The following is a 17,119-nucleotide window of genomic DNA, read 5'->3' as shown; positions in this document are numbered from 1 at the left end:
AAACACCCCCGTAAAATTATCTACTACAGTTAAGATGAGCGCAAATCATTAGTTTTACACATTTCAATGAAAAATAATATTTATGCTTTCTGATTATTGCAGTGATTTTAACCTGTGCATTCTGTACGATAAGATTTTAATGCAATTTCTTCTCGATTTCACTTTCGTCGTCGAGAATTTCTCACGTAAGGTTGAAATGATCAGCTGCGCAGAGGCGTGACGTCATAGGATATCGATAACGCGATTGGTATCGCTCCTCTGAACTCAGCTCGGTGTTGGAGCTCGGTTCAGCAGCCTTTTCACGCTCTCAACACCAACACCAACACTGAACACCGTACTTGAAATCACCCATTCTTTTAACTGACAAATTTTTTGTTATTCTTCTTAGTGAGGTTTTATTGTTGATATCTTTGGAACTGTTGTTGAAGTTGAAAATAAAATGCAAAATATTGTTTTTATCTAAGTATATACTTGTGCATGTTTCATGCGAATAACGAGAACATTGAATTGCACTGAGATAGATCAATGAACATGCTACTGTTGTATTGTTAGGTTTATATGGTTGTATAAAATGTTGCTACTTTCATAATCATATCTCACAGTGACTGTCTTTCCATAGCTGATAACCTGAGGGCTTCCCAGCGGCTGTTGAGCAGGGTCATCTGCTCTCGTATCTCACTCTCCTCTTCCTCGTTGACCTTTCCTTCTATGATGAGGTGGTTACCCTCCTGTAGGGCATTCCCTACGCTGTTCTGATGGGTCATCAGCTCCACCATGAATTTCTGAAGGGTGAACAAGTTTATCATCATCATCAACATTATCTTATCATCATCATCACCTTCATCATCATCCTTATCATCATCATCATCATCAACACCACCGATTCATCATCATCATCCTTATCATCATCATCACCACCATTATCATCATCATCATCATCAACATCATCCTTATCATCATCATCACCACCACCATTATCATCATCATCATCATCATCATCACCATCATCATTATCATCATCATCATCATCATCACAATCACCATCATCATCATCCTTATCATCATCATCCTTATCATCATCATCATCACCATCATCATCATCATTATCATCATCATCACCATCACAACCACCATCATAATTTTTCACCACCATCAACATCATTATCCTCCTCATCATCGTCACCATCATCATCCCTGAAAATCACCCATCTTCTCCGTACCTCATGTACATGAAACTGCTCCTTAACCTCATCCACGTTGCTGGAGACCTCCTCCTCGTGCTCCAGGTGGCTCTCTGCGTTCAGGAGCCAGGCCAGGACAGTCTCCATGTTCCCCTGGTAACTCTCTATATCTATTTCACTCATGTCGGATAAGGACTACACAAAATGAAAACGGGATACAGAAGAGTTTCAGAAACACATCATGGAGGCTTGATATAGAACTGCTCTCTCTATATAAGTTATCAACAATCTCCTTTAACCCTATCTAGGCCGGGGTATTTTGGGAGTTCATATGGCACGCAGGTTGCCTGGGACATCTACAAAATTGTATAATAATTTATTTTATGCGAATCGCTATTAAGTGATCATGCTAATTTATGCGTAATTAGTACGCGAACTCATACTTTTTCCTCTAATTCCCTAAATAAAGAGCCAAATGTACTCATTTTTGGTATAGAAACTCTTTGTGGTGTTCTTAGCAAATGCACATGAAAAAAATTGCGATATCAAATCATTTTCTTATGTATTATATTGTTTTTTGCAATTTCTTATGTATTTCAATGTTTTTTTTAACTTTTGTTTTTCATTGTTTTTTCAATGAAATTCATTGGGGACTCTTCTGTGATCATAAAAAGCATGAAATAAATACATTTAGACCAGCAAAACTAAAAATAATCTTACATTTATGAATTTTGGTTGAAAACACTATTTGCATTGACTTTGTACACAAAACCATTTTATTTGAGCAATTTTTGGTCTAACATGCACTTACATAATGTTGCGTAATTTCGGAACCACGTACCTGGGCGACACAAAAGTGGTCTCAAAAGTTGCGCAAGACTTGAAAGTAAAAAGTCAGCGAGCAACGCGGTCAAAACATTTCGCGCAGTGAAAATATCACACGATTCGTTGAGGGCCTCGGAGGCCCCCCCTCCCGGCCTAGATAGGGTTAACATAGAGGCTACGACAGTCACTTCATTCCCCGGTAGCTTTCTATATCGATCTCACTCATATCTGATTAGGACCGCACAGAACAAAAATAGTAAGAATATACCTTTTTGGTATAATTGTAACTTTGTGGGGCATTGATTCTTTCAGAGAGGCAATGAACTACCATGAAGTCAATTATTAAGTACAGTATAAAGTGCTGTAGGCTCCTGTGCCAGAGAACACCATTAATGAAACTTGAATTGATTTGTGAATTTCTGACTAAAGGCCATGGCACACCTTACGACTGTTCGCGATCCGATTTTGGAACAAATCGCATTTTGCTCATTTTCTGAAAATGTGAATGGAACATATCATTTTATTTGGGGTTAAAATTGATTGAAAGAATACTAATATAGCCATTTTGAAAGATTGCACACCTTTATTTTGGAGTAAAGGCCAAATTAGTTTCAAATCTTAGCCAATCGTATGACTGCTATGACTTCATTACGACAAGATATTAAATTCACTTTTATTCTAAGAGGGATGATGGCATAGTCACGGATTTGAACATAGGTATTCGTACAAGGATTTAGAACATTACACAGTAAGATATTCCATGTCTCAATATAAGCATCGAATTCTTCTACGTTAAATTCTAAAATTGGATCTCAAATAGTCATAAGGTGTGCGGTGGCCTTAATACATGTATTGCAATGATCATTTTATTATGATTGGAAAACTTGAATCATTCAAGGAATACTGGAATACAATTGTTCCTTCACAACATATATGTAGCTTGATCTTTCCAATCCCGCATACATTACAAAGCACTTTAATTAGCCTCCAAATGTTATCAGTTTGCTCCGTTGTATCTCACTGAATCAACTTACTAGGTCCGGCGATGCAGTGGTAAAACTCTCCTGCGCTGAACTGCGACTGAGATTGAGCGAAGTTTGTGAACCGACTACACGGTCAGTCTCTTGTATCAAGGTGCTTTGTGTCGATAGTACTTTATAAAGGGACGTTACATACATTAACACAGACTTCTTATCAGGTACACCGACATTGATGTCTGAAATCAAGAGAGAATACAAAAAAATGAATACTACTAATATCCTACTACTCGGTCAGTCTCTTGTATCAAGAAGCTTTGGGATGTCAAATACATTATAACAGACTTCTTATTAGGTACATCGACATTGACATCTGAAATCAACAAGAACGGACGCAAAATAATAATGATACTAATATACATGTACATGAAATTACTGCTCAGGAGGGCATTGGCAAAAAATATCGCCCTGAAGTGAAAATATTAGGCCTATAGGCTGAAGATCATTGAGGGACAAGAATTTTTTATATTTCTAGAGTATAAATTCTATCCAGGCAATAGTAAAATATTGCCCTGCTCAAACTATGCTAATCGGTAGTAATATCCAACTACATTTCAGTCTCGTTCATATAATACAGAAGCACTTAATACATCTGAATGACGTGAATCGCTTTAGAAATATATATCGGTCATCGGATCCTGACATGCAGACACAAAATGTACATGCCTTTATAATAATTTATTAATAACAACATATTAGTGTGGAATCTGTTTCATTGGTGAACTGAGGAATTTGAATGGGTTCTAATCATACTTTCCTACAAGTGATATCCTTGTATAAACCATACAAGTCCATTTTCTGAGTTAAACAGAAAGATTAAAAGACTATGCAAACCTTCCGGATCAAGGAGTCTATCTACGTTGAAATGACTATGTGCGACGGTAAAGGCATGCTCTAGCCTCGCTTCAGGCTCTTCTTTGAATAGGTCGTGATAAACAAAAAGGTCAGGTCTGTATACAGAAGCAGATAGGAGAAGATGCATCAGGAATCAAACACAAGTATCCGGTTATCTTATCACAAACAGGCTACTATATAGGGACGTCAGGAGACTTGAGTTAGAGCGTCTTGGAGGGGAAGAGTTTATATCATGATATAAGCCAGAAGCAATTCATATCGGTTGTCAACAGAGTTAAAGGGAACAGTCAAACAAGATAATACACTGGGAAGCATTTCATAAAACAAATAATCAGCAATTTTCATAACTGTTATAAGCTACTGAAAACATTTTGCATCTGATTGGTTCAGAACAAATCAGTCCGTGAAAATCACCGGATATCTGTTTCACAATTTCTTGAGTTTTCGGTTGCTTGAATTGGACATAGAGGGGGGGATCGTTTTGTGAAAGTTGTCAGTACTGACATGTAAGTTACATATCGGCAGATAACATAATAAGAAACACCTAAGCATCTCGGCCAACCACATCAAAAATAAGACTTCCACATCTGGCAACTTTTGGGGGGAGCTTTTCAAGAAACAAAAGTCAGTGATTTTCACCAACCATAATTCATTAGAAATCCTTGCATCAGACTGGCTGCAATCATGTTTTTTTACTTGCAAATCTATGGGGGTGTTGCAAGAAAATATTTGCAATCAATTGCAAATATTCTGTTGCCATTTTACAACTGGTAGGTCAACGTTAGCTGTAGCAAATCAGATTAAACTTCTTGTTTCAAGGAGCAAATTAGCAATCAATCACTAATTTGCAATTAACTGCAAGACATATGATTGCATTAGGGACCAAAAATTGACTTGCAATTGATCACAAGTTCTTGCAACACCCTATATGAGTAATTCATCAAAAGAGAATTATCTAAAGCAATAAATAATCCTTTTAGGAGATGGATCCTAATGAAGTTCCTCATTCTCCTATTCATTTTCCTTCTTACTTCTTCAATTTATGTTTATCCATGAATGGTATCTCTGAACAGTCACTGTAACTCCACAAAACAAAACCTCAAACAATCTCTACATGTGGTACTATAGCCAAGGATACAGAGTGGGCACTTTGCTATGTAAAAAGGTGTTTTGCATAAAAAAAGACAAGTTGCAAAAGTTGGGATTTCTATTTCTGTCTGATAAGTGGCATAGCTAATAGTCATAAATTTGGCAAATCAAAGAGATTTTGGGTCAAAAATAATTTTAAAAAAGTCTACTCCTTGACGACGATACTGACCTATATCTATGCAAGATGGCGTTGAAAGCTAAACCATCTCTCCAGCTACTTGTAAAGTTTTTCACATCTACACGCTCATATCTGAAAAGAAAATATAACACGATAGAGAGTTAGATGAATCTGAATTAAGAAAGTCATAGGCCCGAATTCACAAATGTGGTTTTGAAAACCCACAGTTAAATCCATGGTTTATGCAGATTTCCTGAATTTATTACGCTTAATTGAGCGCGTATCGGGCGCGTGTATAAAAAATGTCCAATGCTGATGCGCGCTTTTGTCGCGGTGCGCCAAATTGGCGCCTATTACCATGGTTAGATACGCTATTTTATTCATGAGTCTACTGTTTGAAGAGTGGACTCATGAATGAAATAGCATGGATAACCACGGCAACAGGCGTCAATTTGGCACACTGTGACAAAAACGTGCATCAGCATTGGACATTTTTTTAAACACGCGGTAAAATAAGCATAGTTTATACAGGAAATGTGCATAAACCATGGACTCAACCGTGGATTTTTAAAAACCACCTTTGTGAATTCCGGGCTATATGATTAATAATTGTAGCAGACTAATCATCAATTCACGAAACTAAGGTTTCATAAAAGATTCACTTTCTAATGCTGTTTTATTTGATCCTCTGAAATTAGCCAGTCCACGGAAAATCAAACGTAAGCTGGAGGCAGTTCACCTGTTTTGTCCCACAACATGTACTTGTAAAGCTTTTTTTACCACTTTCATACTACCGAATGATTGTCTCTTTTTATAATGGTATATCAGATATACTATTATCAAAAGAGATCACAATATCCTTGTCTCATAGAATTTTGGGGGGCTGTTTAATATTTATTCACCCACACATTGTTTCTTAACACCAAAATTATAATAATACAATCCTTCTATAAAAACCCGATGTCTATTTGTCTCCAAGTCTCACCGAATCTCTTTGTCTCATAGTCAATTTTTCAGTCTCTTAATTACTCATTCCTACGTTTTTAATTCTTTCCATCATGTTCATAGAGTCTGTTTGTACTGTTGTTCCATGCTACTGAATGTATCTTTGTCTTTTTGTATCAAATTATCTCTTTGCATATCGATACTCACCCCTGCGTTGTTTCTTTACCCACAATGGAATAAGAGAACCATGTTAATACAGTCCGTTCGTACTGTTGTTCCATACTACTATCAGTATCTTTCAGGACAGCTTTGGCCTATGAAAATGAAAAAATATATATATGTATATATAATGTAAACAAATGGAAATATTTCAATCAACATTTGATTTAACAAAGGAAAAACAAAAAAACTATGAAATACATACACATAACATAACTTTTACTGGGTCAAATGATTTAGGACCACAGAAAACTGTTTGACTTTAATAGGAGGAATTCAACCTAGAAGAGGTATATGACACTAAATTTTTTCCATTATTTGAATTATAGAGGGTCGACTTATCCTAGTTTACCTGTACCTTATATTCATACTAAGAGAGGAAAACAATATGAACAAAGCCTACAGGAATCATAGAACGCAGTAGTTACAGGTCAACCCATTGCCGACTACATGAAGCCTATGGGAACATTACAAAATTCACTAGTCAACAGGTAAAACCCACTGCTCATTTGAACAGGGTGATCCTATCCTGGACAAAGTCAATGGGAGAATTCAGTAGTCAAGAGATTAACCTATTGCCTACTGGAACCCGGTAATCTATGAACACAGCCTATGGAATCACAGAATTCAGTAACAAACAGGTTAAAGTGATTGGTTAACATTGGTTTGACTTTTAAAAAATCTGAGCTAGAAGGTCACACTTGTCACCTGTGTGTATGATATGTTACAAAAATGAAGCCCAGAAAAAATTGCGTTCAAAAATAATTATTTAGTGCTTCAAAAATTGAAATATAAAGTGTCCGGAAACACCATCTTAATTTCAACCCATACACTTATGTGTACTATTTAGGTGTCTATAAGACGCTTATTTACGAAATCAGGGTTTGCCTTGTAGTTTTAGCTTTTCATTCTCAATAATGGTTGTTTTCAGGGTTTATTAGTTCTAATACATGCACTTGTACACATGTTTCATCTTGGTTTGAGAAATTTTTAAATCAGCTGCTCACAAAGCTAAACAATACATTTAACCAATTGCCTACTGGAACCAGTGGCCCATAACACAAAACTTAACAATGATCGTAGAACATTTTTCTACGATTGATTGCATTGACTACAATGCACAATCCATCGCGAAAATCAAGCTTACGATTAATCGCTAACCTTTGTGTTACAGAACCCAGGTGATCCCTGTACAAAGCCTATGGAAATAGCAGAATTCAGCGGTCAAGAGGTTAATCAAGAAAGGTTTGGATACTCACCTCCCAGTGAGCAATGATGCTCCAGACGAGACCGAGGGTTAGCTTTGGGTTGCCATCAACGATATCATTACTGCTAATATTTACTAATCGAACCTGAAAGAAAAAAAATGTATATCTTATACCCCTTTCATAAACCCAATTATGCGGCTAATAGCAGCATAATTTGGTCGTAAAATTTGAGGAGGACCAGAGTTATCTGCATTATTTTGATGCTGCTATTATCCGCATAATAGCAGCATCGGGACAAGATTTTGAGTTTATGAACGCATTTCCAAATAATGCGGATAATTGCCATGGAGCGGTCACAAGGTCACCCTTTTCCAACACAACCGGATCAGAGGGGGCGTGTCCAGTTGTTATGATGATTATCCGCCCTTTTCAGGACGGGCGCCCGTAAAAATAATGCGGCTTATTTTCGGAGTTTGTGAACGCAATTTTTATTGAATTTTCCGCATTACTCTTAGGCGGCTAATTGGAGGATAGGTTTATGAAAGGGGTATTAGATATTCATAGAATATAGTCAAACTGCTAATAAAGCACTATTCACTAGGAATAAAAGCAGTTTAGTCTACTTCTTATATACTTGAACCAATTTGGTCTACCATTAATTAAGTCTGATTGCCATTTGGTCTACATCATCCTTGGTCTAGTTCTCATTTAGTCTAATTGTCATGTAGCCTAATGTGCAGTTGATCTAACATGCACTTTGTTGATTTATTAATTTTTTTTTACTTCGACAAATGAAAATTTAGTTCATAAAGTGTTCATCTATATAAACTAAGTAATGTCAGACCAGGTGGATATTAGAACAGTTTGGTGAAGCCTACATGTAACTGGAAATTTGAGAGACTGGAAAACGGGATAAATGGCATTTAGACCTAATGGTTAGAAGATGAACTGGTTATAGACAAACTAAGATTAGACCAAGTGGGATGAGACCAAATGGAAAGTAGACCAAGTGGGGGTAGACTAAGTGGCGATTTACTGTAAAGACATTCTTGACCAATGGGACACCATGTCTAGACAGTTCTTAGACGAATTGGTTGAAGATAAACTAGGATTATACCACTTGGGATGAGACCAAACAGAAAATAGACCAAGTGGGGGTTGACCAAGTGGCTATTTACTGTAGAGACATTCTTGACCAATGGGACACCATTTCTAGACAGTTCTTAGACGAACTGGTTGAAGATAAACTAGGATTAGACCACTTGGGATGAGACCAAATGGAAAGTAGACCAAGTGGGGGTAGACCAAGTGGCGATTTACTGTAAAGACATTCTTGACCAATGGGACACCATGTCTAGACAGTTCTTAGACGAACTGGTTGAAGATAAACTAGGATTAGACCATATGGGATGAGACCAAATGAAAAGGAGACAAAGTGGGGGTAGACCAAGTGGCGATTTACTGTAAAGACATTCTTGACCAATGGGACACCATGTCTAGACAGTTCTTAGACGAACTGGTTGAAGATAAACTAGGATTAGACCACTTGGGATGAGACCGAATTACTGTAAATACAATTCTTGACCAATGGGACACCATGTCTAGACAGTTCTTAGACGAACTGGTTGAAGATAAACTAGGATTAGACCACTTGGGATGAGACCAAATGAAAAGTAGAGGAAGCGGATGTAGACCAATTACAATTTATCCTCAATATACAGCAAATTGAGTCTGAAACGGAGTATTCAGCAAGTGAAACACACCAAAAGAATGTGGACCCATTGAGCACCTGGGTGGAGCATGGCAAATATAAATTAATGCCTACTTTACAAGTACAGAGCCTGTCATAGAGAAAGTGAGAAATAAGAGAGTAAAAGATAGCGAGTGATGGAGAAAAACAGATAGATAGATAGACAGAGAGAGGCAGAGAGGGAGAGATGGAGAAAGAAGACAGAATAATGTATGAGAGGATGAGAGCGTCAGAGAGACAGGCCTGTATTCTGACGTCAGGTTTAACTTAGACCATGGTCTAACTCTGTGCTAAAATTATGGGAAGCCAAAAAGTGCATTTTTGTGTGTTTCTTCACATACCATTCATTACCCTGTTTTCCTTATTATTTTTTGTCTTAATTGTACAACTGTCATTGTTGTTTTTACTCTATGAAATTAATTCACTACATATTTTACCCTGATTTCTCAGAGATGTGAAATAAATGAATTTGAATTTATGTTTACTGTGCTCTTTCCTCGATTCCTCAATGGTGACGACAATCATCTATTTACACTACCTAGGCAATTATGAAATGATTTGAGAGCCAAATGAGCTGGAATATTATATCTCTACTGTTAGTGATTTAGGTAACAATTGGCTATCCATACTTAAACCACAACTTTAAACCCGAGTGTAAGTTAAACCCGACTTCAGAATATGCGCCATTGAGAAAAAGAGAACGAAAAGTAGAGAGGGAGGGAGAGAGACAAAGAAAGAGAAAGAGAAACAGAGAGAGAAAAAGAGAGAAGCCTATAGAAGTCCAATCTCAGCATGATGGATTATAGAAGGTTATAGAATGGGTCTGTGTTTACTAAACATTGCATCAAAGCATGACGTTAATCAGTCGAGTGATGGCTACAGTCACAGCTACTGGACACATCCACACTGCAAAACAAAGCGAGTGAGTAAAAACTTTTAGATATAAAACAAAAATCTTATGATAAATTCTTGTTAAAATATTCAAAATATGATATATTCAATCCTTTTTCCTTTCAATTCCTTTATTATCCTTTCATCCCTCTTTTTCATTTTTTTTCACCATGGTCGTAGAATTTGTTTTTTTTTAGGTGGGGGTGGTCCAGTGCACCTACCCCTGCCCCCCCCCATCTATACACCACTGAAACAAAGCAATTTGATAAAAAGTGACTGAATACTCTTTGCAAAGTCATCACAGTTAGTATTGGTACATGCAGTAGGACTCACTGTAGAACTTGAAGTAGTCATTGTGGAAGCCATAATTACAGCAGTATAATATTAGTGGTAGTACGTACTACTACTGTCTTCTAGTAGTAGTAGTAGTAGTAGTAGTAGTAGTAGTAGTAGTAGTAGTAGTAGTAGTAGTAGTAGTAGTAGAAGTAGTAGTAGTAGTTGTAGTAGTAGTAGTAGTAGTAGTAGTACTAGTACTAGTAGTAGTAGTAGTAGTAGTAGTAGTAGTAGTAGTAGTAGTAGTAGTAGTAGTAGTAGTAGTAGTAGTAGTAGTAGTAGTAGTAGTAGTAGCATTAGTAGTTGTTGTTATTGTTGTTAGAAGTAGACTTCAAGTAATAGAAGTAGTCATAATTGTTGCGGTAAATGTACTTAGCAGTATATAAGTAGTATTTGTACCGATGAGTTAGCTTTTTTGCACAGAAACACATTTGCTAAATTAAAATCTGAAATTACATTTTTTAGACAAAAATCTCATTATTAGTAGTAGAAAGTAGTAGTAGTAGTAGTAGAAGTAGTAGTAGTAGTAGTAGTAGTAGCAGCAGCAGCAGTTGTAGTAGTAGGATTAGTAGTTGTTATTGTTGTTAGAAGTAAATAGACTTCAAGTAATAGAAGTAGTCATAATTGTTGCGGTACACGTAGTAGCAGTATATATGTAGTATTTGTACCGATGAGTTAGCTTTTTTGCACAGAAACACATTTGCTAAATTAAAATCTGAAATTACATTTTTTAGACAAAAATCTCATTATGATGACATAAACCCAAATGGTTAATCATTCATCAATCAACCTTTTGCCAATTCTTTACTCTCTAGAGTAACCCTCTCCATGATCAAATTTCTGTGTTCTGCAGATAAAGCGCAAGGCCGATAACGGAAACAAGACCGAGGGATTATGAGGACAGGGCTTCTGGCTTGCCCCATGTGGCGACAGATCCATTCTCATCCTGCTGCTTCCGTGCATGCTTGATGAAGCCAAATCATGAAAGTCTATTTGATTGAATAAATGTAGCAGAGGGTTCGATTCAACAGAACGACGCTTTGGGGAAAGATTCGCTTTTTGACGTAATCTTATTTCATCCTCTAAAAATAAGCAGTCCATTTGAATGTCAGCTGCAGAGAGTTCTGATTTCTTTTTTTTAATTATGAAAAAAGCAAAGAAAAGTAATTTTTCTAAGGTTTCCCAAATCTATCAGAGTTTTAGAGGTGTTGTGGCTTAGTGGATAAGTCGCTGGACTTTGAACCACAAGGTCCGGGTTTCAAATTTCCACCACAGCACTCGTGTACGTTGGCAAGGCGTTTATCTACATTTGTCATTCTCCACCCAGGTGCAGAAAGTAGGTACCCAGTAGGAAGGAATTCCTTGAATGTTTGATCATCCAGTCTGGATAGCCGTGCTAAAGCTGGGGAAATATTATGCAGCGCTTCATAAAAATTTGTATTATATAATCAATAAATTATTATTATAATTATCATTATTACAACTATTACTACTATAGTTATTATTATCATAATCATTACTATTATTATTACTATTGATATTATTATCACAAATTATTATCATCATCATTATTACTATCATTTACTATCGCAAATGGTCGCATTTCATAAGTTGGGTATGCAAAAAGGGTGGCGTATGAACAATTTTCCATACTGTGCCATGGATAAATTGTTGCTACATCACAGCATCTTGACCAAATTTATTGAGTAATATCTCATTTTGAAGCTAGAACTATAGGCTAAATATATTACTATGAATTAGATCAATACAATATCAGGAACAAAAACTATAGCACATTAAGTTTGAAGTAACAGGGGTGGTGGAGCCGGTGGATGCGGAGCCGGTGGATGCGGTAAATGATAAAATATTAATTAAACCTAATTAACAACTTACTATAATCTGTAATATGACTGTTATCCTCATATTTCTGGGTGTTTTAAAGCAGGGAACAAGTAAATGTCATAAAAATTTGACAATTTTGAAAATATGCAGCAATTGAATACATGTGTATGTCAGCTCTGATCTGCAACCTAATCAATTAGTAAACCGGAGAGATTTGGTTAATTATCTAATTTGTAATCTCAATTTTTAGCACAAATGTTGTGTATCATTGCAACAAACATTTCTACCCATGATGTTGTTGTTTTGCCAAGCATATAAATACAGTGACAGGTATTTTTGGGGGCAAAAATGTGAAATTAAATACTGTTAATTAATTAGTATAATTAATATGCATACAAAAATAGATAATTATTCAATTTTTTGTACAGATTTAATTATTGATGTTTCAAGATTATAACTGCAATTTACTAGGGTGATCCAATGTTGCATTAACTTTTGACACCATTTTATGTGCAGCAGGTCCAATTTGAGAAAAACACATTTCAAAATTCACATTTACATTGATGTCTATGCAATAATTTGCTGTTAATTAGTCATTTTAAGGAGAAATAAAGGTAGTCGAGACTTAAAACTTTTTCATTATTTAGAGAATGGTAATAGCTATAACATATAAAAAAATAAAATTTTTGACCATTTTTACCCTGTTCGCGAAATTGGACCACCTTATGACATGCGACCACATCTATTACAGACACAATAATGATGGAAAATTTATTCCATTTCCATTCTTGCCAGACATAATTAATCTTGAAAGCGGAAACTCTGAAGTTACTCTCCTTTTTAAACATGGCGATTTCAACATGAGGCTTTAAACACCTCAAGGCTGGAAAACGTTTTTTCTTCAAAGCAGCTCGCTCAGGGCCTCTCTGTCTGCATGTTGATATAAGACGTACAAATCTGCGCTAGAATAAATATACCTCCCACAACGATGGCTGACCAGCATATTATTAGCTTATCACACCGAGCTAGCAGCCCGAAGACATTAGTTTATGACCAAACAAAAAAATTCCTCTCAATATATCTTGACTACCATGGTTTATTACATGCAAGAGTAGGCTTAGAGACAGAAAAGGTTTGTAATATGCTGTCAAATTTACAATATGGACAAGATAAAAGAAACCTTTTGGATTCGAATTTAAAGCCAAAATATTTCAATTCGAAGCCAACAGATTTCAATTTAAATATTTTGAAATTTAAGTTAATTCTTAGGTTTAAAAATAACTCTAATAGCTGGTCATTAGTCATACCCAATTTGGATCTATTTTTAATTCTTGAAATTTAGAGTGGAAAATGAAATAAAGATTCTATTTTTTCTGTTTGCACCTAGAACACATATCTCTGGTAATCCTCATTCATTCTTTAATACCCCGCGATACTGATATTTCTTTTTTGAATCAATAGACCTACGTTTAAATCCCATTTTACAAAATTCACCTTTTATGGCTTCCCGTTGCATAGAAATCCTTCCAAACAATATCATGAAGAAGGATAGCGAGAAGGGCAGCGGACACATGACGAAAATATACCTTCTCCCTTGAGACTGGAGAATTGAGTTCAAGTCTTTTCAAAGCTACCCTTATGGGCTGGGAAGGGATCGGGTTGAGGCTTGGCGATGCTTAGCAATGGCAGCATAAAAAAGCTGCATGTTTTAATAGCCCAGATACCCCGGATAAGATATTTACATTCTACTGCACTATGGGTGCATTAAGCTAGAATCATGATTTGAATGATGAATAGAAAAATATTTCTGCAGATTCATGGTTAATAAATAATAATATAGGTTTGAGAGCGCACATATCCACCTTTCTAGGTGATCACGGCGCTCCTATATTACCCCGGCTAAGCTAGTCTACCTGGTGCGCACAGCTTTTTGTGGAATTACTTCCTGCCGGTACCTCACCTGGGTTGAGTGCAGCAGTGTGGATAAATTTCTTGCTGAAGGAAAACACACCATGTCTAGGATTCGAACCCATGACCCTTTGTTTAAAAGGAGAGAGTCAGAACCACTAGACCACGATGCGCCCATGGTTGCGTTAAGTCAGAAGTAAAAGTAAACCGATCTGAGACCTCGAATCTCAAACTTGAAACGCAGGAATAGGGCGCATGGAAAGACGTTTCTGCACTTTTGAAAATAGTCGCATAAACGTAGCAGTGATTTGAATCAAGATACTACGATGTCATTGTATCAGTCTATTTTTGTGTTCATGTCATACTCTTTTGTATTCTCTGCCTTTTTTATAACTTCTCTCTAAATGAGAGTGGATTCCAAATTAAAACATGCGAGATTCTTTGTAAATCATTTGTAACAGTCATTCAGTATCTATTGTTTGTAATCTGTCATGAGTGAACACGTCTCAACTATTTGGTCTTAAATCAAAGGAGACATTTATTTCCCTATTACTATTGGTTTTGAATTGAAACAGGCTTCATTTTGCTGGTGCACTCTGTATACAAGGACACACTGCAATATACTTACATGTATAAACCCTTTGCACTTTCAAGCTAAACACACAACTTTTAACATTTAACAAACCATCGCTCAGCATAAATTACAGTTTTAATCGCAGAAACGGACAATACCAGAATCAAGCATGCATTTACCCGCTCTAAACCAAATTTCCATACTCTCTCAAATGCAGAAATGCCGAAGGCTTATGATATTTCTCCATGAAGTATAAAGCCTGGCGTAAAATAAAAAAGACGGAGATGGAGGATTTCTCCTTAACTAAGGAGGCTGATTATTCAAAGGTTTTCGTAATTAAAAAGTAGAGCTCTAGGAAGCTCAGTATGCGAAAGCAGGGGGGAGGCATTTCATGAAACCAACAGTCAGTAATTCTTATAGACTATTGTTATAAGCTACTAAAAATCCTTGCATCTGATTGGCTCAGAGCAAGTTAGGGGGTGGAAATTGATCACAAAACTGTTCCTGAAATGGTCCCCATTCACAACCTACTTTGATGATTTGTTAGCGTTGTAATGATCAATTATCAATCGGTTTCAACAGATGAAGGCAAGCAGCCATTTCCAACGGCTAAACTTGTTTTCAAGTGACAGTCGTATAGCTTCATCCAAGAAGTGTATTTTCTAGTGATGGTTGCACAGTTTAAAACATGCATCCACTCAATAAACCAAGGCTCTACACTATTTTTCTTGATGGCCCGAATGGTCCACCAGAATGATCGATGTCACATTCTTGGTGGCCCGCAAGACAAATTCGGTGTTCCTAATCTAATAGAAAAAAATACAACTTTGGTGAGCTAAACTGGACAACCAAGTGTGGGCTTTTGTAGAATTGTGGTGGCCCTCCTCTCAATATTGGTTGCCCCGGGCCATCGGGCCACTGCTAATGTCGAGCCCTGAATAAACTAAGTCAAAAGATGCTTACTTTGTTCTGATGCAACACCTGAAGAGCTCTATTGACGTTGTTCAGTTGATGTACTCGCATAAAACCCCGCTCCCGTTTCTGGAGAAAATGAAACAAAGGTATTGCTGACATTTACAAAGTGGCCATCAATAAGCAATGAATACTTTTAAAAATGCAAGGGCGTGAATTTCAAAATTGGCAAACACAAGAAAACATATGTAAGAAACATATATATGTTAAACATGTACTCAAAAGCAATATCAAATGAAAAATATCAATTGCAAATTTTATAAGGTAGCATGTTAGCAATTATCATAGATCACATATATACTTTTACAATGCAATCAATTACATGACTTGATTGCTCATTCCTGAAATACTTCCCATGAAGTGGAGAATGTGTATACAATATGCATTTTATTGAGAGGCAATAGGTCCATCTACTGAAACTCCTACAGGAGTATGTACATGTTTATTTCAAAATCACGTCCATTGTCTGACTTGATTCCTCTTGGTTAATGTTTCCAATGGAGTGGAGGTCGCCCATGTAAATAATGTGCATAGGCCTATGTCAATGAATTAGTATTTTCACCTCTACTAAAGATCACATATATTTTTCAGAATCCAAATTCCAATTTTTAAAACAACTTGATTCCTTTTGCAGAAACATTCCCCAGGGAAAGGAGGTTGTGCATACAAATAATATTCACAGGTATAAGTTAATAAGTTAATGAGGTTGCATTTCACATGTACTGTAGATCCCATATACTGTCACAATAAATTACATGATTTGATTGCTCATTCCAGAAATGTTCCCCACGAAGCGGAGACTGTGCATACAATATGCCTTTAATTTAGAGGCAATGCATGTATGTCCTTGTACTGAAGCTCCCACAGGTGTACATGTTTCAAAATCCAGTTTATTGTCTGACTTGATTCATCGTTGTTAAAATGCTCCCCAGGGAGTGGAGGTTGCAAAAAACGTGCATAGGCCTACATGAGTTAGCATTTTCACATCTACTGTAGACACATAAATTTTGTCAGCATCCAATCTTTCCGACTTGAATTTTTTTAAAGCAATATTCCACAGGGAGTGGAAGTTGTACATACAAATGATATGCAAAGACATAATACGAGGTGACATTTCACATCTACTATAGATCACACGTATTTCTTTTTAATCCAATCTGTACAACTTGATTCCCCTGGAGTGGAGGTTGCGCTAAAATATAATAGAAAAATATTAATGAGGTAGTATTTTCACATCTACTATAGATCACATACATTATTTTCAGAATCCAATATCAAATACTTGATTCCTTTTGCAGAAAAGTTACCCCTG

General features: G+C 36.4%; 1 protein-coding gene across 1 annotated transcript in view; it reads right to left on the bottom strand.

Moving 5' to 3' along the window:
* LOC121413102 (dystrophin-like) overlaps positions 1-17,119 on the bottom strand; it is a 146,587-nt gene that overhangs the window by 76,343 nt on the left and 53,125 nt on the right. The window contains exons 5-12 of the mRNA XM_041605867.1: positions 15,799-15,876; positions 7,589-7,681; positions 6,318-6,424; positions 5,217-5,297; positions 3,878-3,993; positions 3,041-3,222; positions 1,221-1,376; positions 601-782 (exon numbers count right to left, since the gene is read on the bottom strand). Of these exons, the coding sequence (XP_041461801.1) occupies positions 601-782; positions 1,221-1,376; positions 3,041-3,222; positions 3,878-3,993; positions 5,217-5,297; positions 6,318-6,424; positions 7,589-7,681; positions 15,799-15,876 (995 nt within the window). The remainder of the gene's footprint in view (positions 1-600; positions 783-1,220; positions 1,377-3,040; positions 3,223-3,877; positions 3,994-5,216; positions 5,298-6,317; positions 6,425-7,588; positions 7,682-15,798; positions 15,877-17,119) is intronic.

The sequence above is a fragment of the Lytechinus variegatus genome, chromosome 4 (genome assembly GCF_018143015.1).
Source record: "Lytechinus variegatus isolate NC3 chromosome 4, Lvar_3.0, whole genome shotgun sequence".
Taxonomy (NCBI): domain Eukaryota; kingdom Metazoa; phylum Echinodermata; class Echinoidea; order Temnopleuroida; family Toxopneustidae; genus Lytechinus; species Lytechinus variegatus.
Note: the sequence above shows the minus strand (reverse complement) of the source record. Positions and strands in the feature narration are given on the sequence as shown.